The sequence below is a fragment of the Zootoca vivipara genome, chromosome 12 (assembly GCF_965207765.1).
Source record: "Zootoca vivipara chromosome 12, rZooViv2.hap1.1, whole genome shotgun sequence".
Classification (NCBI taxonomy): domain Eukaryota; kingdom Metazoa; phylum Chordata; class Lepidosauria; order Squamata; family Lacertidae; genus Zootoca; species Zootoca vivipara.
The window spans coordinates 5,354,985-5,382,538 of record NC_142595.1 but is presented as its reverse complement, the minus strand read 5'-3'; the positions used below and the strand labels follow the sequence as shown (position 1 = coordinate 5,382,538).

The following is a 27,554-nucleotide window of genomic DNA, read 5'->3' as shown; positions in this document are numbered from 1 at the left end:
CCTTTCAAGGCCTTCTGATGGCTACTGCCAGCGGCAGCACGCTAATCTACTTCCCTTTGCCTCAACCAACAGTGCTTCACTTTGCACCATCATACCTGCCCTCCCTAGGACTTTGGCCTGAAATTGTCAATCCAGCTGGGAAAACCAGACTTCAAATGTGTTTCTTTGCTTTTTCAATAACTTCACCAATGTCCAAAATTGTTGAGTGTAAGATACCAATAAAGGGACCCAGGTGGCGCTGTGGTTAAACCACTGAGCCTAGGGCTTGCTGATCAGAAGGTCGGCGGTTCGAATCCCTGTGACGGGGTGAGCTCCCGTAGCTTGGTCCCAGCTCCTGCCAACCTAGCAGTTCGAAAGCACGTCAAAATGCAAGTAGATAAATAGGAACCGCTACAGCGGGAAGGTAAACGGCGTTTCCATGTGCTGCTCTGGTTCGCCAGAAGCAGCTTTGTCATGCTGGCCACATGACCTGGAAGCTGTCTTCGGACAAACGCCGGCTCCCTCGGCCAATAATGCGAGATGAGCGCGCAACCCCAGAGTCGGTCACGACTGGACCTAATGGTCAGGGGTCCCTTTACCTTTACCTTTAAGATACCAATCAGTTTTCAGTTATCATCCAGGCGATTATGCTTACTATGCGCAGAACAGTTACCATGGCAGTATGTTTAGAACAACACGGGTGGCGCTGTGGTCTAAACCACTGAGCCTCTTGGGCTTGCTGATCAGAAGGTCAGCAGTTCGAATCCCTGCAACAGGGTGAGCTCCCGTTGCTCTGTCCCAACTCCTGCCAACCTAGCAGTTTGAAAGCATGCCAGTGCAAGTAGATAAATAGGTACCGCTGCAGTGGGAAGGTAAACAGTGTTTCGGTGCGCTCTGGCTTCCATCACGGTGTTCCGTTGTGCCAGAAGCAGTTTAGTCATGCTGGCCATATGAGCTGGAAAGCTGTCTGTGGACAAACACTGGCTACCTCGGCCTGAAAGCGAGATGAGCGCCGCAACCCCACAGTCCCCTTTGACTGGACTTAACTCTCGAGGAGTTCTTTACCTTTTACTTATGCGCAGAACAGTTACCATGGCAGTATGTTTAGAACAACACGTTGGCCATTAAAAATCTGGGGGGACATCAAAAGATTCAAAGCTACTGAAGTCATATATGCTTAGTTTAGTTTTGTTAATGAAATCAAAAAAGCAATGTCAAATACATAGTTTTCTCTTTTTCATTCCTTTCACCTGAAAGATTTGCCGAAACCCAGATTATGTAAGACGTAGGAATATGCAGTTTTATTTCTAGCTCTCCCAGACAGCCCCTTTCATTCCAAGTTTCATATGTTGTTGTGCATGCGTTTATGAACAGGCAGAGGGCCTTCTCGGTAGTGGCGCCCTCCCTTCAGATGTCAAGGATCTAAACAACTGTCTTGACTTTTAAAAGACATCTGAAGGCAACTCTGTATCGGGAAAATTTTAATGCCGTCCAGAGTGGTTGGGGGAAACCCAGCCAGATGGGTGGGGTATAAATAATAAAATTACTGTTATTGTTATTTGAACAACCACCTGACCCAGTTCCGTTCAATGTGTGGTTTCAGGTCCATGGTTACAGACCATTCAAGATGTTGGTGTGAATGACCAGTGCGGCAACATTCTCAATAACAAGCGGTTCATGTTGGACATGTTGTATGCCCATAACAAGAAGCCCAAGGATGAAGAAGATAAAGAGCTGGAGGAGAAGGAGGAGGAAAAGGTGGTGGTGGAGGCAAGTGAAGACTCCATCACTAGCCTGGCCAGCAGGATCTCAGTTCTGAAGGCTACCAAACAGGCCAAAGATGAAAGTATCAAAAGAATGGAGATTGGGAATTTGGACAACCAGGGCAGCGTCAAGGCCTTTGCAGAAAGATTCAACAATGGTGAACTGGCCAAGACCTCAAACTTTCCTGAGAGTGATTTTAGTGAAAAGGTCTCTGAAATAACACCAGTGCAGCCTAAGAACGAATCGGACTATATTTGGGACCAGCTCATGGCCAATCCCAGAGAACTGAAAATCAAAGATATGGATTTTACAGATTTAAGGGATGAGGATGATGTGGACATCTTGGACGTGGAAATGGGTCCTGGTGACTCTTTAGCTCCCCCTCCTCCACCCCCGCCTTCCTTTTTAGGTTTGCCTCCTCCACCCCCTCCCTTGTTTTATGGATGTCCTCCTCCACCCCCACCCTCTGGTAATTTATTGGCACCCCCGTCCCCCTTTGGCATTCCTCAGGGTTTAGGATCGCCCCCGCTCCCCAGAGGTCAGCCAGCCTTTCTAAAAAAGAAAAAAACAATCCGTCTATTTTGGAATGAGGTGAGGCCAATTGAGTGGCAGTGCAAGAACAACAAACGTTGCAAAGGATTCCTGTGGTCAAAACTGGAGCCTATTAAGGTGGACACTTCCAAACTAGAGCACCTCTTCGAATCTAAATCCAAGGAGCTTCCTGTCACCAAGGTATTTCTCTTGATTTGCATTGATTTTGATCGTATTTTATGTGTCTAAACCAAATCCGCCAGCTCTTCATGATAAAATAATTCCAAGACTTATTGCAAAATTTCCAAATAGAGTTAAGACAGTTTTGCTTTACAACTTGCGGACCATGTTAGCTATTGAGAAATGTTCCAAAATAGGTTTGATTCCTTAAATGAAGTCAAGTATTCTGTGCAACACCTGTACAAGTAGTCAACCATAATTTTCTAGTTGATTTAAACTGGAAGAAAGGAAGCCTCAGTTTTCTTTACTAATTTCTTTGCCTTTTATCATTTAAGGCCTTTTGGACAGACAGGTGAAAGGTGCTTCTGGATTTGGGCAGAGGAGAACCTGAATCTGGATTCTAGTTTTTGAGGCCTCATTGTGCAGATGACTAATTTTATTTGAGAACTGTTGTTTATTGTTCATCGTTTATTGTTTATGCTGCAAGATGTTTGCAAATCCACCACATATTTTTACTTTGGCTTAAATAAGTAGTAGAAGTAGATGAGCGGGGTATAAATAATAAAATCATTATTATTTATTAACTTCTACATAATTTTGTATAGTGTAGGAATAACTCTAGTGCAGGAAATAAGTCAGATGTGTTGTCGTTTGTAAAACCTTCTGTGTCCATTCCCCATTTGTATACGCAATCTATTTATTTTACGGCCTGGTCCGCATGTCACATTAAACCAGGGGGGCCCAATTTTTTTCAAAGAGGGCCAGATTTGATGAAGTGAACACATGTGAGGGCCGACCAAAGGGCCAATTAAAGTTGTTGACTTTGTTTAAGGATTTTACTCCAGGGAATAAACTGCTGGAGGGGCCGGATTAAACCGACTGGTGGGCCGGATTAGGCTCCCGAAATGGACTTTGGACATGCCTGCATTAAACCATACTTCAGTGTTTCTCAACCAGTGTGCCTCCAGATGTTTTGGGACTACAACTCCCATCATTCCTGACCACTGGTCTTGCTAGCTAGGGATGATGGGAGTTGTAGTCCCAAAACATCTGGAGGCACACTGGTTGAGAAACACTGCCATAGTTAAAGCAAACTATGGTTTAATGTGAACATTCACTGTGTGGCAGGTGAACTGGGCCTACCGTTGAAGCATTTCATTCCACTTGACAGATTTCCATCTGATGTGCTCCAGTCACACACACACACCCTATTAGTAAACTGTGTCATAGAGCTACCTCCAGTCTTTGTCTTTCTAGACCAGTGACCATGGAAATTTGGGAGTTGTAGTTCAGCAACATCCGGAGGCAGGCATGTCAGCTCTAGGGAACTGAGGCATCTTCTTTGGCCCCCACAGTATTTGTTGGAAGGGAGCCAGGCTCCCTCAGTGTTGAGGGGCTGCAGGAGACTGAGCGTGGAGCTGAGCACAGGGCAGCTTCAGTATCAGGCTCCTCTAGAGCGCTCAGCCTCTTCCAGACAGTGCAACATCGGACACACACGACACGCAATGCATGTGGTGTCATGCAACGGGCAACGGGTCCCCTCAAACTTGGGGGCAACTTGGAGCCCCTATCTGGAGAACCAAAGGTTCCCTGTGCCAGCTGTAGGCCTCGCGTGCTGACAACTTTTAAACATCTGAGAAGTTGTATTTTGTAGACCCTGATGCTGGGAAAGATGGAGGGCACAAGGAGAAGGGGACAACAGAGTATAAGGTGGTTGGACAGTGTTTTCGAAGCTACTAACATGAGTTTGACCAAACTGCGGGAGGCAGTGGAAGACAGGAATGCCTGGCGTGCTCTGGTCCATGGGGTCACGAAGAGTCGGACACAACTAAACAACTAAACAACAACGACAGACATCCCAAAATATCTTAGCATAGGGCTAAAGAGGTCTCAACTCAAGATGGTAGACTCTTATTCAGGCATCCCCAAACTTCGGCCCTCCAGATGTTTTGGACTACAATTCCCATCTTCCCCAACCACTAGTCCTGTTAGCTAGGGATCATGGGAGTTGTAGGCCAAAGCATCTGAAGGGCCGCAGTTTGGGGATGCCTGCTCTATGACCATAGTAAGTGCCTTGGTTGTCCAAAACTGGCTTTGATTCTGCAAGTGTGATTGGAATTTGTCCTTAAATTTGATAACCACATCAAAAAAAGCCCCGTGCTTTTGTAGCTAGTGCATAAATATATCAAATTCTGGTATTTCTTCAGTTTTAGCGCCTTGAATGTCCATGGGCCAAAGTTTTAAAAGTTTTTAACTGCTTAGGTTGTCATTATCGTTGATTAAAGCACCATTCTGGATCAAGGGTGGTCATGATCCAGGCACAGAAGCACAATTAATCCCACTTATTTTAACGAGGGTGGGTTAAGCCCAGGCTTAACTTTACCCCGTTGACGACACACACAAAATTTACTATTTCATGGCAGGAAAAAATAAGCAGAGCTTGATATTGGAGCCTGACTAGATAACGAACGAGAATGTTGCTTTAGTTGAGATTGCTTCATTGCATGGAGTTGGCCCTTCGAATTCTACAGTTCTACGATGCTATGAAATGCAGAGCCAGGGGGGGCATGTCCACATCTGACTAAAAAGAAATGTAATAAGTAATGGATGGAAAGTGTTACTAGATCCCTTTGCAATGAGGATATAAATGTCTGTCATAGTTGCTTCCTTTGGGTGAATAGATTATAGTTAAGGAGATAACATAGGTGTTATTGTTATATTCTGTATGGAGTGTGTTTAAATGCTTTCATCTGTGGCCAGTATAGTAAACTAACTGCCTAAGCAGCTTAATCAGGAACTTCAACCATATCTGATGGATCAGAATTCATTGTAAATTTGGGTTACTATAGGGCATACAGTAGTCAACCATCAGTATTGTAAGCATCATGCCCCGCTTGATTTTTCAGCGTTACATCCATATCTGTCTGTATCCTTAAGCTGTCTCAATTCAATCAGGCTTCTTCTATGTCCCCTTGGTTTTTGAACGGTTCTGGGAGTCGAATGGACTCCCAGAACGCATTCTGTTTGAGAACCAAGGTACGACTGTACTACCACAAGGGCTCCACAAGTAGTATTTGTAAGGCCTCATTGGACAGCCATTTTGCTTTCTTGCATTTCCTTTTCAGTGGGATGGTTTTCATTGCCGCCTCCTGTATAATGTTACGGGCCTCCATCCATAGTTCTTCAGGCACTCTGTCTACCAAATCTAAATCCTTAAACCTGTTCCTCACTTCCACTGTGTATTCATAAGGGATTTGATTTAGATTGTATCTTACTGGCCCAGTGGTTTTTCCTACTTTCTTCAGTTTAAGCTGGAATTTTGCTATAAGAAGCTAGTGATCTGAGCCACAGTCAGCTCCAGGTCTTGTTTTTGCTGACTGTATAGAGCTTCTCCATCTTTGGCTGCAGAGAATATAATCAATCTGATTTCGATGCTGCCCATCTGGTGATGTCCATGTGCAGAGTCGCCTCTTGTGTTGTTGGAAAAGAGTGTTTGTGATGACCAGCTTGTTCTCTTGACAGAACTCTATTAGCCTTTGCCCTGCTTCATTTTGAACTCCAAGGCCAAACTTGCCAGTTGTTCCTTTTATCTCTTGATTCCCTACTTTAGCATTCCAATCCCCTGTAATGAGAAGAACATCCTTCTTTGGTGTCATTTCTAGAAGGTGTTGTAGGTCTTCATAGAACTGGTCAATTTCACTTTCTTCAGCACTGGTAGTTGGTGCATAAACTTGGATTACCGTGATGTTAAAAGGTCTGCCTTGGATTCATATCGAGATCATTCTGTCATTTTTGCTGGCTGTCAATACATTTCTCATTAGCATTGCAACAAAGTAAAGCAAAGGTTCCTTTTGAAGGGAACTTGCAGCAGAAGTGATACTTTTGAAGGTTTGGAAACCAGTAATGGCCGAGTACGTGGTGACAATGATTACTGTGCTTGCTGGGCTGATGGGAATTGTTGGCCAAAACTTGTGGTGGGTAGCAGATTGGAGGAGGCTAGCCTACAGCCTGACACAGCAATTCACATTTCACCTATTGAATTACACCTATTGCTGGGCATCAAAAGAGACAATCAGAGATGTCTGACATTGGGCAGCAGCAAGCACTTTTTCAGCATGACACATTCTGAGCAAGCCCAACCTGGGTACTGAGAATCTAGAACGTCTATAGCAGTGCTCTTAAGGGTTCACAAGTGTAAGGGGGAGGGATTATAGAGAACCCCCCCTCTCATCAGAAGCAGCCCGTCTCCAAGCAGTCATGAAAGCGCGGGGTCTGAAGGGGTGAGTCAGGAGACGGAGAAGGAGTGCCAGGGCTCTGGCAGCATTGGAGAGCCCCTGCGCCACAGGCAGGAAGAGAGAGAGGCGGGAAGGGTGGACAGGGAGAAGGCAGACCGTAGACCCTTCCCCCTGACACCGGTATTGAGGAGGAGGAGAAAGGGGAGGAGATTCACTGTCCCGAGGCTTTTATGTTGGTCAAAGTCGCGAAAAGGGGCAGTGCCGGATTCTGATACGGAATGAGAAGGCATGAAACCGACAGCTCACTGCACTGTAAATAATGTGCACCAATAAAGACTTTTGAAAGACAAGTATGTGGAAGGTCGTTACTCAGGAGTAGTCTTAACAACCCTGACAACAACCATTAACTCACCCAAGTTCCTTTTTTGAGGAGAGGCTTAGAAATGGGACTATGGCCCAAGTATAAAAATAACTGGTTAGGTAGCAAGATTTCTCTCCCTTCACTATAGCTGCTCCTAATACCTAGTGCTGCCAGTATGGACATATGCCAAAGTCTTTTGAACCATCGACAGCCCTGGAGATAAGATCTAACTATAGAGTGCATTTCAGGGGTCACCATTGTACATTGATGTCAGTGTGGATAATGCAGTATAAAGTCATGCTGATCAGTGGTGGAGCTTCATGCTTCAGCACTGGGGGCGGAGAGCCGGCGGGGCGGGGCGTGGTGCGTGTCCTGGGGGCATGGCATGGTGTGCGTTCTGGGGGTGGGGGCCACTGCCTGTGGGAGCAGGGCGCCCAGCACAGGCGGGGGGCAGCCGCGATGGCACCCTACCAGGATCGCGCTGCTGGGGGCGACGTGCTCCCATCGCCCCCCCTCTTCCTACGCCCCTGATGCTGATGGAAATCCTTAAAGTGTTAGAGGTTGCCTGCCAAGTGTAAAGGCTTTGTTAAACAAATAAACAAAATAGCTCCCTCCCCATTTTCCTCCCGCAGAAAACTGCTGCCGACGGCAAGAGGCAGGAAATCATTGTGTTGGATTCCAAGAGGAGCAACGCTATCAATATTGGCCTGACGGTGCTGCCCCCTCCAAGGACGATCAAGACTGCCATTTTGAACTTTGATGAATATGCCTTAAACAAGGAAGGAATAGAGGTATTGAAAGGGGGGGCAGGAGCAGGGAGCAGGGCTGGCCCAAGTCATTTGGGCACCTGAGGCAAACCACAAAATGGCACAGGCTCCCCTGGCCAGGGAAGAAGGGGTGAGGTGTTAACATTGGGAAGAACAAGGGTGGAATAAAGATCTACATTGGGAACAAGGGTGAGAGGAAACCAGCAGCGCCTCCTGTTCGACAAGAGGCCACTAGAGAGGCTGCCGGCCTGGGGAGGCTGCCAAAAAGGTGGCACATCCAGCCTCCCAGGAGCGCGCTTTGCCCATTGCTGCCACCATGGCAGCAGGAGGTGCATTCATTGGAGGCCAGATCTGCTGCCAGAGACGATTGCCTCACCTTGCCTCATGGGTGGCCCTGAGGTTTAAACTAAGAGCTTATCATTATAGGTTTTTGGGGTTGGACGTATATCCACATTCTGCAGCAGTGCCGATCATATGTTTGGGGCAGGCAGGGAAGAGGACCCATGTTGTATTCATTCCCCCTTGTTTCCTGACCTCATGGACACATGATTGTGATCTTTTCTAGCCAGTTGAACAGGCTTGTACATGCTGCCCCGGGGCCTGCACACAGAGCACCTGTTCATGCAGATCGATCTTTAGTCAACAACGGACATGCAGGCACAACCCTCCCCCTTCCTCTGGATTGTGTTGGTGATAGCCAGCAGTCGTAGAAAATTGTTTATAAATTTATTTTGTCAGCTGCTTGGAAAAGCATAGGTGGAAAATTATGAAGATGGTAATGTAATGTTTAATATTTCTCAACACTTGGGGCTTTGTGTCTTCAGAATGTATAAAAAAGTATTTAAACTCTAGTGAGCATAGATTAGATTGTATTAGCTGCCTCTGATTTTTAGCCTTGTGTATGTAGTTGGTCATTTTTCTTGTCTTTCTAGAAAATTCTCACAATGATCCCCACAGAAGAGGAGAAGCAGAAAATTCAGGAGGCTCAGCTAGCCAACCCTGATATTCCTCTGGGCAGTGCTGAGCAATTCCTTCTGACTCTTTCTTCCATCACTGAACTTTCTCCTAGACTTCAGCTCTGGGCATTCAAAATGGATTATGAGCTTGTGGAAAAGGTAATTCCTAGTTATCAGAAGCAGACTGGTTATATGAAAGTTACTACAATTTTGCTTATGAGACAGTTATCACTCAGAAAGGTCTATTGACATAGAGTAAAACTCAAGCTACACGTAAAGAGATCTGCAATTCTTTCCTCTCCCTTTTGAAGCCTGAGGAGGTTGGGAGTTGGGAGTGAAGAAAGGGGTTTGCAGAGACGTGATTCCTGTAGTTTCCCGATATTTTCCCCTCCAGGTGAGAAAATGTAGCTTAGTGAGGGAAGGGTTAATCTGAGAAAGAACAGGAGGGGAAAGGGTAAGCACACATTCTCCACTGCAATGCACAACTTAACGGGACTCAATTTGATTCCACTCCAAAGAAAGAATAATAACATTGTTTATACAGTGGTACCCCCAGTTACGAACGGGATCCATTCCGGAGGCCCGGCCGTATCCCGAAAACTTTGTAACTGAAGGTGCCCTTCTGTGTACATGCGCAGTGCAGTTGAGCGCTTCTGCGCATGCGATACACTTCCGGGTTTTTCCGCGACCGTAACCCCGAAGATTCCATAACCTGGAGGTTATGCAACACGAGGTACCACTGTAATTGGAGCCTAAATGTGTACACTTGGCTTCTGTGACTTGAGTCTCCCACTGAGATCCAGCAAATGAGTGCTGTATTCTGGAAAAACCAGTCTCTAGAACCTCAGCTGCCTGCAGAAGGATCCGATCTTTGTTGGGAGGAGAGGCCTCCCCGTATCTCTGGCCCTGACACAGAGATTTGTATGTGTGGCACCAGGGCTATCCTAAGCCTGCTTCTGCTTTTCTTCTTTATGGTTGTGGCTGAACTCAGTGCAGATCCCCCCTTTTTCCTTCATACTGATATCTAGCTAATGGTATGAAGTGTGTTGATAATATAGCCCTCGTGCTTTTGATGTTGGGGGGGGGGGGCAGAGCATTGTCCCATAGATTCAGTTAATGCTTGATGAATTGAAAGCAATTATTATTATACAGTGGTACCTCGACATACGAATGCTTCAACTTCCGAAGGTTTCGACTTCCGAAGTTGACAACCCTGGAAGTCTTTTTGCCCCACACGAACGCGGTCCGTGCATGTGCAGAAGCTCAAAAGTGCGCTTCGCGCATGCGCAGAACGGGCGCTTCGACAACCAAAGACTTCGACTTACGAAGACCGCCGTGGAACGGATCGTCTTTGTAAGTCGAGGTACCACTGTAATTCATTGTTGGAGGTCTTTAGTCTTCTTTCTCAAATGCCAAGAAGGAAAAAATAAATAAAAGAAGAATCATTCTTATGAGACCGAGTTAAGGAATTTGATGTGCCTGATTTCAGCTGGGATAAATTTGTGGAAGTCTAGTAAATCGAGAGTGAAGATCAGCACTGCACTGTTTGAAAATCCCAAATTCTTACGAAGTGTAGAACAAAAGGGGAAATCAGGCCTAAGGCTAACTAAACCATTCAGGGGTACATCCTATAGCATCCTATTCGTGTTTCTCAGAATCATGCATCTTGCTCAAATTAAAAAGCAATTTAACAGGCATGTCCGAGTTTAAATGACTCCAGTTTACTGTTAGGATTGAAAGTGGCACTAACTTTGGGAACATTGAGGAGCCGAGGAGGGGGAGAGAGCCTTGCAATTTTACATTCTGCGGAGCATAGCTTGGGAATTTTTGTGATAATTTAAAACACTGAATTGAGACACGGTATGCTGCATTTTCTTTTTATTTTCTGTTAATGTTAGGAGGTTGCAGAACCACTTTTGGATTTGAAGGAAGGAATGGACCAGCTTGAAAACAACAAAACTTTGGGGTTTATCCTTTCTACTCTACTAGCCATTGGAAATTTTCTCAATGGAACCAATGTAAGCTTTCCTTTCACTGTTGCCTAATTACTGTATTATTGCCGTGGTTCTGACTGGATATATGAGGACATATGAAGAAATCACAGGGAGGGAGAACTCTGAGAAGGAGGCGGCCTTCAGCTTGCTCTCTTTCTCCCTTCCATGTATAGAACTGTTCTAAAGAGAAAAGAAAAACATGGGTTGAGAGCATCTGCATTGGAACTATGGTGTCACTGGAGGTGGCAGAAATGCTGGCCGTAGTAGTACCATTATTCCTGTCTCTTTGCCTACACTCGCTTTGCTTTTTAGTCACATGGAAATACGCTGTAACCTTGAAAAATACGTATACAGGTGTAGAGAAGTGAGGCCCTGCAACAGAAAATAATAGTCAGGTGTTTATCACAGTCAACCCACTACTGTAGTTTGTTTACTTAGAATCATAGAATCATAGATTTGGAAGAGACCACAAGCGCCTGCCAAGCAGGAAACACTATCAAAGCATTCCTGACATATAGCTGTCAAGCCTCAGCTTAAAGACCTCCAAAGAAGGAGACTCCACCACACTCCTTGGCAGCAAATTCCACTGTCGAACAGCTCTTACTGTCAGGAAGTTCTTCCTAATGTTTAGGCGGAATCTTTTTTCTTGTAGTTTGAATCCATGAAAAAAGATTCCACCTACTTATTATTAATTATTACATTTGTGAGCTGTTTTATCATGCCAAAGCGACCTACAGCCATACAAAAGACAATAGACCTCTTATAGATTAAAACCAAGAGGAAAGAAAAATACATTAAAAACATCCCACCCACTTCTAAAATTGTCCACAGATAGTTAAAGGCCAAAGGCCTGGTTATACTGAAATGGTTTTTGCATGGCGCCAAAAGATATGTAACAAAGGCCTGCCAGGCGAGCCTCCCTGGAGAGAGCATTCTACCTCAGAAAGGGCCCCTTCTTGTGTTGCCACCCTCTCGTGGAGGACAAACCCTCCAACATTTCTTTGATGATGATGATAATAATAATAATAATAATAATAATAATAATAATAATAATAATAATAATAATTTATTATTTATACCCCGCCCATCTGGCTGGGTTTCCCCAGCCACTCTGGGCGGCTTCCAACCGAATATTAAAAACAGTACAGCGTCAAACATTAAAAACTTCCCTAAACAGGGCCGCCTTCAGTTGTCTTCTAAAAGTAAAATAATTGCTTATTGCCTTGACATCTGCTGGGAGGGCGTTCCACAGGGCGGGTGCCACTACCGAATAAAACAGAATAAAACTTCAAACATTAAAAACTTCCCTAAACAGGGCTGCCTTCAGATGTCTTCTAAAAGTCGGATAGTTTATTTTCTTGACATCTGATGGGAGGGCATTCCACAGGGAGGGCGCCACCACTGAGAAGGCCCTCTGTCTGGTTCCCTGCAACCTCGCTTCTCTCAATGAGGGAACCGCCAGAAGGCCCTTGGTGCTGGATCTCAGTGTGCGGGCTGAATGATGGGGGTGGAGACGCTCCTTCGGGTATACAGGACCAAGGCCGTTTGAATAGGGACATCCTATTCAACAACAACATTACTATTTAGATCCCACCCATCAGACTGGGTTGGCCCAGTCACTCTGGGTGGCTTCCAACATGTATAAAAACATAATAAAACATTTAAAAACTTTCCTATATAGGGCTGCCTTCAGATGGCTTAGGAGTCAGATAACTCCATACCCTCCAACATTTTTCAAAAAATAGGGACGTCCTAAAGACAAGCATAATTAGAATCAATTGAGAAACTGGACTGGCTTCTGTAAATCCAGGAGTGTTCCTGGAAAATAAGGACACTTGGAGGTCTGGGAGGAGGCACACAAAAGGGCCTCAGATGATGACCGCAGGGTCCAGGTCAGTTCATATGGGGAGAGGTGGTCCTTGAGGTATTGCGGTCTTGGGTCATTTAAGTCTTTGACAAAATACAAAGCATAACATATAAAATCACAATCACAATAGAACCTATTATTATTATTATTATTATTATTATTATTATTATTATTCTCAAACGCTGATAGAAACTGCAGCAAAATAATACCGGTTTTACCTCTGCATGGCCGCATGGATGCATCTTTTAAGGGAACCATAGCAAATTTGCCATCTAAAATATTTGGAGGGAAAACAGTAAAATGGCACAGTAAAATGCAACACAGTAAGAAGGTGTGTTTCTGTTTGGATTCCATAGCTATTCCTTCCCATTGCGTGTTCAGACCCAGAGACCTGCCCCCCCCCCTAAATAAAGACACATTTGACTCAAATGTTAGTTTTGGTTTTTTGGCAGAATTTAGGCCACAACTTTATTGATTACAGAAAAGTGAGTGGTTGCATAGGCTCTCGTTCGACTAGCTCCCTACACCCTTGCAGGTAGTGCTGACCCAGAGCTCTATCATAGGTCAGCCAAGGGTGAACACCTGAGGCAGGTGAAAAGCCTGGGAGCAGACTCTGTTCACTCCCCAGATGCTCCCCTGGACTCAGGCAAGGGCACAACCCCCCCCTCAGGGGTTGACCAAACCAAGCTGAGTCCCTGGATTCCTTTAACGGAATACCCTTCACATAGGGATGGCGAGAGCGTTCTCCCATCCCTATCACATCAACCAGTGCCTATCTGCAACCTTACAAGTTGTGACAAATTGCTACACGGCAGACGAAACCCAAATGGCCACAGCCAATCAGCCAAGTGGGGGAAATTCCTGCCGTGCCCCTGTCCCAATGACAGATGACACACATAGGAAGGTCAATCGCAAAATGCCCTAAAATTAGGGAGAGGTAGGCGGGTGTTCCAATGCGTGAGCCAAAAGAGGAAGCTCCGGGACACATGTATGGGTTTATATAGGTCCCTTGATTCGTTTAGACTGCACCCCATTGGCTAGATTAAACCCAGCAACGAGGGACCTACCAATCGGGTGTTGTGGCTATCCAATAGACCCGCCCACAACCAGGAGGTCAGTCTCCAGGTCTCACCACAACACGTGCCCTCTTTTAGGGAGGACACGATTTCCTAAACCCATCTGTTCTTTGTCTCCCAGCCCCTGCAGGACTCGGTCCAAGTGTGTTCAGTCCTCAGTGGTCTGTTTGGGCTATTTTAGGGTGAGTGCAGCATTTTGTGACTACTGAAGTCCTCACTGAGGTTGTTGTTTTTTTAAAAAAAGAATTAGCTCCATTAACACTGATGCTTTCAGATGAATGCTAACATGTTAACTAGGTACAAATCTGATTTTGCAGCTGTTTAGTAACATGTTCCATTTTAACCAAGGGCCTCCTGAAAGCAGTATCTTTCCCGTCAGACATGGTATATTAAAAAGAGGAAAAAAATTAGAAGTAGATTGGCGTGTAGAAGTGAATGCAACATGTTGTTTTTATTTCTTTCCTTCACATAGGCCAAAGCCTTTGAACTGAGCTACCTCGAAAAAGTTCCAGAAGTCAAGGACACAGTGCACAAGCAGTCTCTCCTGCATCACGTCTGTACGATAGTGGTGGAAAAATTCCCAGACAGCACAGACCTTTATTCTGAGATTGGGGCCATCACGAGGTCAGCCAAGGTACATTTTGTGTGCAAGGAAATCTCCTTTTTCTATGACAGAAAGGATCTTTATCAGTTTCTGTAAGGAACAAAAAACGGTTTAAGTGTAATATCCAAGTTTTGCTTTCCTGCTGATTTTCTCCGTTCTTCCTTATAAACAGCAAGCTTAGAAATATGACTTTGTTTTATGTCACTCACTTGGAATGTTGAGGATATAGGAACTTTCTCTGGCATTTTTTCTCATTTTTCTGTCAAATGGTTTTCTCATCAAGGTTTTTTAAAAAAACAAAAAAACAAGGGTTCTATTCTGAAGTGAATGCATTGCTTTTATGGAGCTTTAATAAAGCTATAATGCAATTAATAGAATTGATATCTGTCAGAACTATGCCACCCCAGCAAACAGTTGGGATACTCTTTTACGTTTTGGCTACTCTTTTGTGTGCGGAAAGCAAAGTGTGATGCCTTCTCAATTCACAGGGAAGCAAGACAAGATGGGGGGGGCAGTTCTTGGAAACGGAGCAGTACTTTTGCATGACAACCCTATACTGTGAAATAAGCAGTTTAACAAAATCCGCCCTCCTGCATCAGCTTCTCAACAATATTACAACACTGTATATCCATAGATTCTTTTAGAAGAGGAGAGGGGAAGTTAGGCTTTGAGATAGTACAAGCATCTATCAGTCACTAGCAGCATATAATGAAGAGCTGGGACTGTATAGATAAGAGAAGAGTAGAAAGGAGACTATATGACCCTATAAACATACAATAGATTTTGAAAGAAGCAATACACACATATAAGCCTTTCATGGGGATGCTTCTTCAAGATTCACAACGCTGGACCTTTTAAAATGTCTGCATATTGTCAAAAACATATCAAACCATTGGCAGGCAGACATTCAGTTGGTGGTGGATCATTATCTTGTTCCTGTTCCTTTTCTGATGTTTCTGCATCAACTATCTCTGATCCTGTCTGTATCGCCAGAGAGGAGAGGAGTTCCAAGACGGGTGTGTTCCTACAAACCTCTGTGGTCTGGAATACCCTGGAAATATCCTTCAGCTTCTCAAGAGGGCCCACACCTACTTGAATTGTGTCACATTGTCACAAGCGATTCTATTACAACGGCTTTTTGTTTTCCATAGACTTCCACTTGCCTTCACTCACGGAACCTCTAGATATGATTTCCTCTTTTTATTAAAAAGTTGTTCAGCAATAATAATAATAATAATAATAATAATAATAATAATAATAATAATAATAATTTTTATTTATACCCTGCCCATCTGGCTGGGTCTCCCCAGCCACTCTGGGCGGCTTCCAACAGAAAAATAGAACACAGTAATCTATTAAACATTAAAAGCCTCCCTGAACAGGGCTGCCTTCAGATGTCTTCTAAAAGTCTGGTAGTTGTTTTCCTTTTTGACATCTGTTGGGAGGGCGTTCCACAGGGCAGGCGCCACCACCGAGAAAGCCCTCTGCCTAGTTCCCTGCAACTTGGCTTCTCGCAACGAGGGAACCGCCAGAAGGCCCTCGGTGCTGGACCTCAGTGTCCAGGCAGAATGATGGAGGTGGAGACGCTCCTTCAGGTATACTGGACCGAGGCCATTTAGGGCTTTAAAGGTCAGCACCAACACTTTGAATTGTGCTCAGAAACGTACTGGGAGCCAATGTAGATCTTTCAAGACTGGTGTTATGTGGTCTCGGCGGCCGCTCCCAGTCACCAGTCACCTTCAAAGGTAGCCCCATGTAGAGCCCCAGTAGCACCCCAGATCAACTAAGTTTGTTCTGGGTATAAGCAGAAGTCACCAGACCCTTATGTATAGTGGGAGGGTGGGGTGGGGTTTTTCTCAGAAGGGTAGTAGGAGATGGGTGATTGGCTCAATGGGTATGGTAAACCTGTTGGGAGGGCGTTCCACAGGGCAGGCGCCACCACCGAGAATGCTCTCTGCCTAGTTCCCTGCAAATAACGATTTTTTTCCCCCTGACTGCGTCAGACCAACATGACTACCTACCTACCTGAAATCTCTTTTTATTATTACTATTTTATTATTTATTGAATTTATATACATCCTATACACGGAGGTCTCAGGGCAGTATATAAATTATGAGTGTTTGCCTGGGCTGGTGTTAAGAGAGAAAGGATCCACCCCACCCACCTGTTGAGGCTTCAAGCCATGAGATAATGGCCTCCTGGTTGTGTAGCAACGGTTAGCCTATCTTGCCATAGTTGTGACTGCATCACAATGCACAGTGTGTCACAATGCACATTGCTAAGCAGCGTACTCAATCCCAAACAGAGGAAAGGAGCCTTGCTGCTTTTCCCTGCCATTCAACAGGCGAGTTTTGGCGGCAGCCTATATCAGCTATGGACACTGCGGTTAAGCGCTCAGTTATCCAGATGTCAAGGTGGGATGAATGAGAAAATGTAGGTGTGGCGTGTTCTCGGGTGATTTAGTTGTTTGGGCAAACTAGAATGTGAAGCAGGCTATGGCTACACAAGCACTGGCTAAGTTGCAAACCATGGCTATGTTATCCATCCCTTTTGGAGTGCAGCTGTGCAGGGAGTGAGGAGGCAAAACTGGTGCTGTGTTGAAAAGTGAGGTATGATGATGATGATGATAATGATGATGATTAACACGCTGCCCATCTGGCTGGGTTTCCCCAGCCACTCTGGGCAGCTCCCAACCGAATACAGTGGTACCTCTACTTACGAATGTTTCTACTTACGAATGGAGCTCCGTTCGCCATCTTGGATGCGGTTTAGATAGGATTTTTTCTACTTACAAATTTTTAGATAGGATTTTTTCTACTTACAAATTTTCCCCCCAATGCATTCCTATGGGATTCGACTTACAATTTTTTTCTACTTACAAATGTGCGTTTGGAACGCATTAAATTTGTAAGTAGAGACCACTGTATTAAAAACACAATACAGTGGTACCTTGGTTTACAACCATAATGTGTTCCGGAGGTCCGTTTGTAAACCAAAACAGGTTGTAACCCAAGGCACGCTTTTGCCAATGGGGGCCTCCAAATCCCCTATTTTAAGACATCGTCATAAAATAAGCTGTAGCAGTATTTTTAAGCATTCAAGGAATATAAGCCATACCCCGAAAATAAGACATAGTGATAGGCGCAGCAGCAATGAGACCATGGGTTTGAGCCCTACATTGGGTGAAATGCCGGCCGCGGCAGGAGGAGGAGGAAAAAAATAAGACATCCCCTGAAAATAAGCTATAGTGTGTTTTTTGGAGGAAATAAGACGGTGTCTTATTTTCAGAGAAACACGGTCCCAAAAATAGGTTGTAATCAAAAAAAAAAAAAAAGGTTGCAAACCAGGACACACACTTCCGGGTTTGACGTGTTTGTAATCCAAAACGTATGCAAACCAAGGTACCACTGTACAGCATTAAACATTAAAAACTTCCCTAAATAGAAAAATTCCTTCAGTAGCACCTTAAAGACCAACTCTTCTGTTTCAAGTGTATCTGAAGAAGTGTGCATGCACACGAAAGCTCATACCAAAATAAAAACTTAGTTGGTCTTTAAGGTGTTACTGAAGGAATTTTTTTATTTTGCTTCGACTCAGACCAACACGGCTACCTACCTGTAACTTCCCTAAATAGGTCTGCCTTCAGATGTCTTTTAAAAGTAAGATAGTTGCTTATTGCCTTGACATCTGATGGGAGGGCATTCCACGGGGCAGGTGCCACTACCGAGAAGGCCCTCTGCCTGGTTTGGATGCCTGAGTTTGGGTCCTATAAGCTTTAGAATTCCTCTCAGAAACATTTCGTCTTACAGTTCTTTCCAAGTCTTTCCAGTTGTTTCCTTCCATGCTGTCCAACCTTATTTCATGTAGCTTTGTTCATTCCTATGATGCCTGAGGTCTTTTTCTTTGGAATTTTTCTGGACATTTAGAAACAGAAGAGGCTTACTATAGGAAACCTCATTCCCACTTCTCATAGCTGCCACAAATCAGTGTTCCTGAAGTTGGAAGCCATCCAGGCTGCTAAATGGCACAGACTTCAAAAATATGAGACATTGTATTTAAGAGAATTTGGCATAAATAAGCTTTGGGTATTTTCACTGAGTGTTACATTACAGTTCGGATTCCATGTCATCCCCAAAACTCTGAAGAAGTTAAACAACAGAGACTTGGATGTTTCACCTGTATACCTTTTCCTATGTGAACTTTGGTGAGAATAAAAAATAAATTATATCCGCGGGAAGAGGCAGCGAGGGAATTCCCAAGCCACAACGTGGTACATAAGCAGAACATTCAGAAACAAAATTATGACTCAAGACATAGAAATGTTGAAGGCCCACATGCGGACAGTCCCAACGAGAACTAAAAGTGGGAGGCTGCATAAGGAGCTTACAGATGAGCCGAGAGTTAAGAATGGCAAGTATAAGAAATGGAAGAAAGGGGAGATATGTATGAGTTGCAGGGTGAATGTCAGGCAGACCAAAGCTCAGAAAGAGCTCATGCTTGCAAGAGAGGTTAAAAATAATAACAAAAGGTTTCATTGCCTGTGTTTGAAGCAAGAGGAAGAACAAGCAAACAGTACGTTATCTGTGTGGAGCAGAGGGAGAAATGCTATTGGGTGCCATAGAAAAGGCGGAACTGCTCAATGCCTAATTTGCCCAAAGTGGAAAGGAAAGTGATGCCCAACCTGGTGATAACAGAATAAATGATAATAAATAAATGGGAGCTGCAGCCCCAAATAGGAAAAGAGATGGCAAGAGAACATCTAAAGGTAAAGGTAAAGGACCCCTGACAGTTAAGTCCAGTCACAAATGACTCTGGGGTTGCGGCGCTCATCTCGCTTTACTGGCCGAGGGAGCCGGCATTTGTCCGCAGACAGTTTTCCCTGGTCATGTGGCCAGCATGACTAAGCCGCTTCTGGTGAAACCAGAGCAGCACACGGAAACGGCGTTTACCGTCCCGCCGTACCTGTTTATCTACTTGCGCTGGCGTGCTTTCGAACTGCTAGGTTGGCAGGAGCTGGGACTAAGCAACAGGAGCTCACCCCATTGCGGGGATTCGAACCGCCGACCTTCTGATCTGCAAGCCCTAGGCTCTGTGATTTAGACCACAGTGCCGCCCGTATCCCAAGAGAACATCTAGCTCAGGGGTCCCCAGACTTACCGGCGTTTGGGCCGGTTCCCACCGCGCCGATCGCGTGGCGGGCCGGAGGACAGGGAGCGTGCGCCTGTGCGGGCCAGCAGGCGGGGGAGTGCGCGCCCGTGCGCATGCGCACGGGCGCTTACTGGCGCGGCGGCGCGCTTCCAGGGTGGAAAAAGCGCCGGAAATCCGTTGCGCGCATGTGTATGGGCCTCCCCCGACCCGGAAGTGCACCAGAAATGACCTCTTCCGGGTCGGGAGAGGCCCATACGCATGCGCACAAAGGATTTTCGGAGCTTTTTTCCCGACTCGGAAAAGTGCTGCCGCGCTGCGCGCCGTAAGAGCGGGCGGCGGGCGGCGGGGGTCGTCGCGGGCCGGATTGGCAGGCCAATTGGGCCGCATCCGGCCCCCAGGCCGTAGTCTGGGGACCCCTGATCTTGCTACTTTAAATAAATTCAAATTTCCAGGGCCCGATGAGCTGCACCCAAGGGTACTTTAGGAGCTTGCAGATCATAGAATCATAGGGTTGGAAGAGACCACAAGGGCCATCCAGTCCAACCCCCTGCCAAGTAGGAAACACCATCAAAGCATTCTTGACATATGCCTGTCAAGCCTCTGCTTAAAGACCTCCAAAGAAGGAGACTCCACCACACTTCTTGGCAGCAAATTCCACTGTCGAACAGCTCTTACTGTCAGGAAGTTCTTCCTAATGTTTAGGTGGAATCTTCTTTCTTGTAGTTTGAATCCATTGCTCCGTGTCCGCTTCTCTGGAGCAGCAGAAAACAACCTTTCTCCCTCCTCTATATGACATCCTTTTATATATTTGAACATGGCTATCATATCACCCCTTAACCGTCTCTTCTCCAGGCTAAACATACCCAGCTCCCTAAGCCGTTCCTCATAAGGCATCGTTTCCAGGCCTTTGACCATTTTGGTTGCCCTCTTCTGGACACATTCCAGCTTGTCTGTATCCTTCATGAACTGTGGTGCCCAGAACTGGACACAGTACTCCAGGTGAAGTCTGACCAGAGTGGAATACAGTGGTACTATTGCTTCCCTTGATCTAGATGCTATACTCCTATTGATGCAGCCCAGAATTGCATTGGCTTTTTTAGCTGTTGCATCACACTGTTGACTCATGTCAAGTTTGTGGTCTACCAAGACTCCTAGATCCTTTTCACATGTACTGCTCTCAAGCCAGAGAGAGGATGTAGTCTCAGAGCCTCTGTCTATAATCTTTGAGAATTCTTGGAGAACTGGTGAGGTCCCTGCGCACTGGAGGTGGGCAAATGTTGTCCCCGTCTTCAAAAAAGGGCAGGGTAGTGGGGAAAAAACCCTGTATGTTCATTTATTTCAAAGTATTTACAGACTGCAGAAGCACAAAACTCCTAAGTAGCGTGCGTAATAAAATTATTGCTAAAACAGTTAGAATCTACAAAACTTTTTTTTTAAAAAAAGCATCCATCAGTTGAATAAACTCTGCTTATACTCTGTTCACTTTATATTCTAAGTACAGAAGTATCTTGCGGGCACAACAGTGTTGCATCCAAACCAAAGGAGCTTCCAATTGCGTAGTCCTTCCTCAGACTGTTTACTTCCTGACCAACACCCCTGCCCCTAAAGAAAAAGACACACTGAAGCATTTTGGCCATATTACATTGTTAAATCAATTTTCTGATAATCATTTCAAGGCTTCTTCCTTCTTTTGACTTTTAGTGTTGCTTGATTCTTTCTTTCTTTCTTTCTTTCTTTCTTTCTTTCTTTCTTTCTTTTTCTCCATATACATTCTGATCCACATCACCTTTTTGTATATTCTCTGAGTTCTTGGCAAAATATGCTCGGTTTTGTTCACAAAAGATCCCTGAAACTGCTTTTCTCCCAAGCAGAAAAATGGCTTGGGGTGGGATATGTGATTCTGAGCAGAGAGAAAAAATGGTGTGAAAGCAGTTGGTTTACCCACCAGCTCCTCCTGCCAGTATTTCCACTACTTGCTGCAGTATACAAGTCTGCTTGTCAGGGTTTTTTCAATAAAAAAAAATATTTTTAAAAAACCCAAGAGATTACTGATATGGTTCCCAAATATCCAGCCTGGCTCTGAGTCACAGCACAAAGCACAGGTTTCACAATTAGATGCTCCTTAAAAAACCATCTATGCCAATGGTTTGACCCAGATTTTTGTCCTGAAGCACATATACAATTGAGTGAATATGTCCTCATTTTCTAAATGAGTCAGGATCTTGAAAGGACTTCATATTTTCACATTATTTACTATTCCTACTGAGGCCAAGGAATGAATTGTACTTTAAAGTGAGGTAGGAAAAATCCCATCACCAGACTGGCAAGTACAAGAGACTTTTCAAAAAAGAAAGAAGCCAAATACCTTATATTACTCATTGTGCTTTTGGGAGGCCGTAATTTGGGCCATGAATGATATACACTTAACCAGAGCAAGAGACACTTCCTTTATCATGTGGTTTGGTATTAACTTTATGAGAAAAAAATTGAACTTGCAGGAATTGGGGAAAAGGTGGAGCAAGTATTTTGTTTGTTTGCTTGTTTGTTTGTCTGTAGATAGATTAGATAGATAGATAGATAGATAGATAGATAGATAGATAGATAGATAGATAGACAGACAGACAGACAGACAGACAGACAGACAGACAGACAGACAGACAGACAGACAGACACTGGTAGATATATACTGGTAGATAGATAGATAGATAGATAGATAGATAGATAGATAGATAGATAGATACTTTATTGTCATTTGTACATAATACAACGGAATTGAATGCCATCCCATAAAAAACAAAACAAAAACACAATTACAGCCACACACACACACACACACACACACACACACCCATCACAACTCCCCAAGATCATATTACTTAGTTACAGCATTTAAGATGGTTATAGCTCTTGGATAGAAACCTTTTTTTAATCTATTCGTTCTTGATTTAATTGTTCTGTATCTCTTGCCCGAAGACAACAGTGCAAAAAGACTATATCCAGGATGAGATGAATCTTGTAAAATACTATTTGCTTTTTTAAGGCAACAGGAATTGTATAGTTCTTCCAGAGATGGGAGAGGATGACCCGATAATATTTTGGGCTGTGGTTATGACCTTCTGGAGCACTTTCCTGTCTCATTACTGTGCAGCTGGAAGATCTCATGGCAGTTCACAGCATAAAAACACAAGATAGAAAACACAAAATACATAATAAAAGCAATTTATAGCTAGCCCTTGTCACATTTCTGCAGCCTGCAATATATTTATCCGGTGTTCAATCTGGCCAGCCTAAATGCAAGGAATAGGTGAGGCTCTACCTTCTTGGCAGAAGTTTCCCTGCCACTTACACGGGTGGGGCCATGGGAAGGTTGGGGCTGTGAGGTGCCCATTGCTTTGAACTGTACACCTCGCAGCCCCAAACTCATGGCTGCCCTGCCCTGGAAAGCAGCAGAGACCATTGTGTTGCCAGGGCTAGCCTGTTTCAGCTTGGTTCCTTTTCTACAGAAAGAGAAATAGCTGGGATTTGCATGTTCTTAACTGAACCTGGCTTCTATTCCGTTGTAACGCGAACGGTAGCAGTTCGCTCAATGTGAGCTTTGTGTGGTTAAATCGCACAGAGCTCCCTGTTTGTAGCAACATAAACCAGGCTGCAGGGCTCTGCCACTTAAACACCTTTTATGGTTAATGAACAGGAGAACCCTCATCTCGTTTACTTTATTAAGGAATTTATTGGCTTCCCCTACGTTAAGCTTTACTAGCACAATTACATTGTGTTGACACAAGACTTTCAACGTTCAAAAGATATCTTCCTGCACAGGCGTGCAATTGCACTTGTTCAAAAGGAGCTGTAAGGATTGACTTCCATAAACAAAATTGAGATCTGTTAGGGCTCCATTGCTCCCATTGTCATCAGGCCAGGAAAGCATGAAGCGAAAAGGAGTAATGGGCCAGGCAGCCATATACCAGAGGGATTGATGGAGACCATTGTGGTCTGCTGGGATACACTTGGGTCCAGAGCTATTGGCACAAGTTAGTCTTAGAAACCAGGGCCACTCAGCCACGAGGCAAGTTGAGGCAACAGCCCCAGGTGGCAGAATCCACAGGGACAGCAAATCGGCCGCTAAGGAATGCATCTACTGCTGCTCCTCCTGCCGCAGTGGCAGCAACAGCTTCAGCATGCTCCTTGGGGGCTGGATCTGCCATCTCCTCAGCAGCCCCCTGCCCACGCCGCCTCGGCAACAGATTCTTTTTGGCAAATAGGAGGTACAGCTGGTCTCCTCCCACCCTTGTTCTCAATGTAGATATTTATCCCTCCTCTTGTTCTGATGTGGATCTTCACCATAGGAGCCAACTCCCAATTTCAACCCCAACCCCCAGTTGATGAGCACTGCCATTCAAATGAGGTGCGCATGCCCACGTCTTGTGATCAGTTATGCAGGGTGGGGCTTACCTGCCTCCTCACACACAATATTTTATTCCATACCTGCCAAGTTGCTGTCGAAGAAATAAGGGACCAGGGCGGAAGTAGCAGACTGGAAGTCGCACTGCAGCCATTTTGGAACTGGGCAGAGCAGCATCAAAAGTTGCTTCTGAGCATGCTCCGCCCAGTTCCAAAATGGCCGCCGCGCCAGAATAAACCGGGGGGAAACAAAAAAATCCATTGTTTCAGCTAGGAACAGCTGGAAAAACGGGGATTTCCCGGGGAATACGGGAGACTTGGCAGCTATGTTTTATTCAGGTTGGCAACCCTGATCTTCACTCACCCCTTCTCTCCTGCCTGGGGGTAGGGGGCACCATTTTGTGGTTTGCCTCAGGTGGCAAAATGTCTTGGACCGGCCTTGTTAGGAGCACAGCCCAACTGACCCGAAGGTGTTTTCAAATTGGCACCCCAGGTATTCTTGGCCAAAAAGCAAGCAAGGCTCGAAGCCTTCAGGAAATGTTCTGATGGAAAATTATTAGAAATTTATCCAGTTCTCCAGGTGAGGGAAGAAACAGGGAAGCCAGTCAGGTGGTCAAAACAGGAAGAGCCAGACCAAAGGGGGGGGGGCACAGGAAACAGCGGCCCAACTGCACTCACATCCATGCAAAACCTGCCTGGATTTTTCAGGTGACTTGCTCAGCAACCAGCCAGACTTCCAACTGGCCACAAACAACTAGGACTGAGGCACTGGAACAAACAGGGCTAGAAAAGTTCAGCCCAGGGGTCCGATTCTGACAGTTTGGTAGCAGCTTCTTGTCTACTGACGTTGGTAGGCAGGTTGCAACCACAAGCAGTTAGCAAAACAGGGTGCCATTGAGCCCTAGTGAGCTGTCATATATGACTAGTAGACTGTTTTGTGTCTTGGGTCATATAGTGTGGACTAGATTTTGTAGGATTTGTATGTGACGGAAAACAAGATGCTTCCTCGGTTAAATTATTAACTAAGAATTTGTTAGTGTGTACATATACAGTAAAACCTCGACTTATCCCTACTCGCAAACAATTCGACTCACGACCGCGGCAAACCCGGAAGTAAATACCGGGTTTGCCGCGATTCATGCATACGCAGAAGTGGCTTCTGCCATCTGCACATGCGCAGAGCGGCGCTTCTACAAGCGACCCGGATCGACTCACGAACGGACCTCTGGAACGGATTCCGTACATGAGTAGAGGTTCCACTGTACACTAATAATTATATATAGTGATGATGATGTGTTTGTGTGCATAGAAATATATATAAAACTAATCATTTCCCCCCTTCTTGTTAGGTTGACTTTGAACAACTTCGGGACAACTTATGTCAAATGGAGAAACGGTGCAAAGCATCATGGGATCACCTGAAGGCCATAGCAAAGCATGAAATGAAACCAACTCTAAAGCAAAAGATGTCTGAGTTCCTTAAAGACTGTGCAGAAAGAATTATAATTTTAAAAATCGTCCATAGAAGAATAATTAACAGGTAGAGTATCAGGGAATATTATGGATGGTGTCTCATAAAAAACATGATGATATTCTAAGTTGTCTGGGCAAATCTGCTGAGTAGTAGCGAGTTTTAAGCAAAGCTGGGGTGAAGTCATCACAGAGATAGGCTCATAATCTCTGCCTGAGAGAGACAGCTTGATTTAGCCCTGCTATGTGCCTAAGAAGTTCCTGTTGCATTCCCAATGACAATTTCAGAAGTGCAGCAGAATCTACTTCCTCTTCACCTCCTATGAGCCTCCAAACCCTTCCAATGCGCTCGACCCACTAGTATAAACAATAAATAAAACATCAAAAGTACAAAATCAAATTGAACAATTTCTGCATAAATCATAAGAATATTTAAAAAAGAGATGCAAAAACTAGTATCAACAGCAGCTACCAAAAATCCCCAATGAAACCCCCTAACACAGTACTCCAGTCCAAGAGTCTGTTCAATAGTCACAGCTTTTGTAGCTGGAGTCAGTCCTGGCCCACCCTCCCAAGCCAGGTGGGGAAAGGCCTGCACGGCAGCAAGCAGGTCTTCCAGGACTCACAGCCAAGATAGTCTCTGGCCTCTTCAGCAGCTTCAGCTTTTGTAGTTGGAGTCAGTCACAGCCCACCCTCCCAGACCTGGTGGGGAAAGGGTCTGCAAGGAAGGCTGGGAGCAGGTCTTGCAAGAGTCACAGGCAGGATAAATTCATAATTCAAAAGCAGATTATCCACTGCATGCTCCTCTGACCTACTCTGTCCTATAAACAAAGGCATCTCACCTATATCATGTCATATTCCCTAGAACACCACCGCTGCAACAATCCCGGGGGGGGGGGGTTGAGGGGCATTCTGTTACTTGTTGGATGAAAGCTACAGATAACTCAATTCTGTTTTTCTAGGTTCCACTCCTTCTTGTTATTTATGGGATACCCTCCTTACGCAATCCGCGAAGTCAACATCAATAAGTTCTGCAAAATAATTAGTGAGTTTGCCCTGGAATATCGCACCACGAGGGAGCGCGTTTTGCAGCAGAAGCAGAAACGAGCCAACCACAGAGAAAGGAACAAAACCAGAGGGAAAATGATCACGGATGTAAGTGGCGAAGTAAAATCTCAATCAGCAAAAGTACGTAGAGTTTTCTTGCCAGCAAATGACATACTATAAGATCCATAATCCGAATTGCTCTCTTGCTCTCGCTCTCGCTCTCGTTTCTTCTTTTTTAAGGAACTTTTCTATGAAAGTAGAAGGTTGTGCTGCATAACTCATCCTCTCCAAGCAGCCTATCCCTCTTCCAGAATTAGGGTACCATGATCATGCATGGACCCACTTAATCAGTACCCAGGCATATGTCATCTCATGGCAGCATCCTGAAGTAAGATCAGGCGTGAGCCACAGGATCACACGCTCTCTTACCGGCAGCCCCTGACTTCAGCTCTTTCTCATACAGGGGCATACGAAGGGATGGGGCGATCTGCCCTAGGTGTGTGTGACAAGATGGCCCACTGCCTCCCCCCAGCTGTAGAGCGGTGGAGGGCACACACACAGTCAGTGTGGGCGCCTCTCACGCTGTGTCCGCATGGGCTGCCATGCCTGCGCAGTCCGTACGGGCTGCCGCTCGCGCACAGTGTCCATACGGGCATCTGTACGGGCTGCCACTCACACGCGGTTTCCGTATGGGTGTCTGTATGGGCTGCCGCTCGCGTGGCGACCGTACAAGCTGCTGCACATGTGCAGTCTGTATGGATGCTGCGCATGCGTCACCAGGCGGTTCACCCCGCCCCTCGGCGTCGGAGAGGGTTCCTCTAGCACTGCCCACACATGCTGCTTCCCTTACTGGTCTTAGCCATGTTTAGACTGATACCAGTGACATTAACTGCTGTTATTGTTGGTGCTGGTGTAACTGGCACAAGCCAGCAAGGAGAAGTGGAGCAGGAAAGGGGAGGGGAGGTGCTGGCAAGGCAGGAAGTACATTGACTCGCAGACACTCCCAAGCTTCTTAACAATAATTATCAGGAATAGAAAGGTATTCACATGCCTGGTGGCACATCTGTGGTGGAGAACAGGAAGTGTTCACCTGCACATGGACTGGATTATGGTGTCAGGCAATGGCCATTCAATCTTATATGTTCTCTTTCAGTACATTTCTATTTCCCAAGCACC

At 45.3% G+C, this 27,554-nt stretch overlaps 1 protein-coding gene across 21 annotated transcripts in view; it reads left to right on the top strand.

Annotated features, from left to right (window-relative positions):
* FHOD3 (formin homology 2 domain containing 3) overlaps window positions 1-27,554 on the top strand; it is a 315,286-nt gene that overhangs the window by 259,286 nt on the left and 28,446 nt on the right. For 17 of the 21 annotated variants that reach the window (XM_088655950.1, XM_060282217.2, XM_088655949.1 and 14 more), the window contains 7 exons: window positions 1,583-2,475; window positions 7,683-7,841; window positions 8,750-8,932; window positions 10,672-10,791; window positions 14,183-14,344; window positions 25,211-25,401; window positions 26,294-26,519. In XM_088655950.1, the coding sequence (XP_088512076.1) occupies window positions 1,583-2,475; window positions 7,683-7,841; window positions 8,750-8,932; window positions 10,672-10,791; window positions 14,183-14,344; window positions 25,211-25,401; window positions 26,294-26,519 (1,934 nt within the window). The remainder of the gene's footprint in view (window positions 1-1,582; window positions 2,476-7,682; window positions 7,842-8,749; window positions 8,933-10,671; window positions 10,792-14,182; window positions 14,345-25,210; window positions 25,402-26,293; window positions 26,520-27,554) is intronic. The other 4 variants (XM_060282216.2, XM_060282208.2, XM_060282207.2 and 1 more) reach the window with 1 other exon arrangement.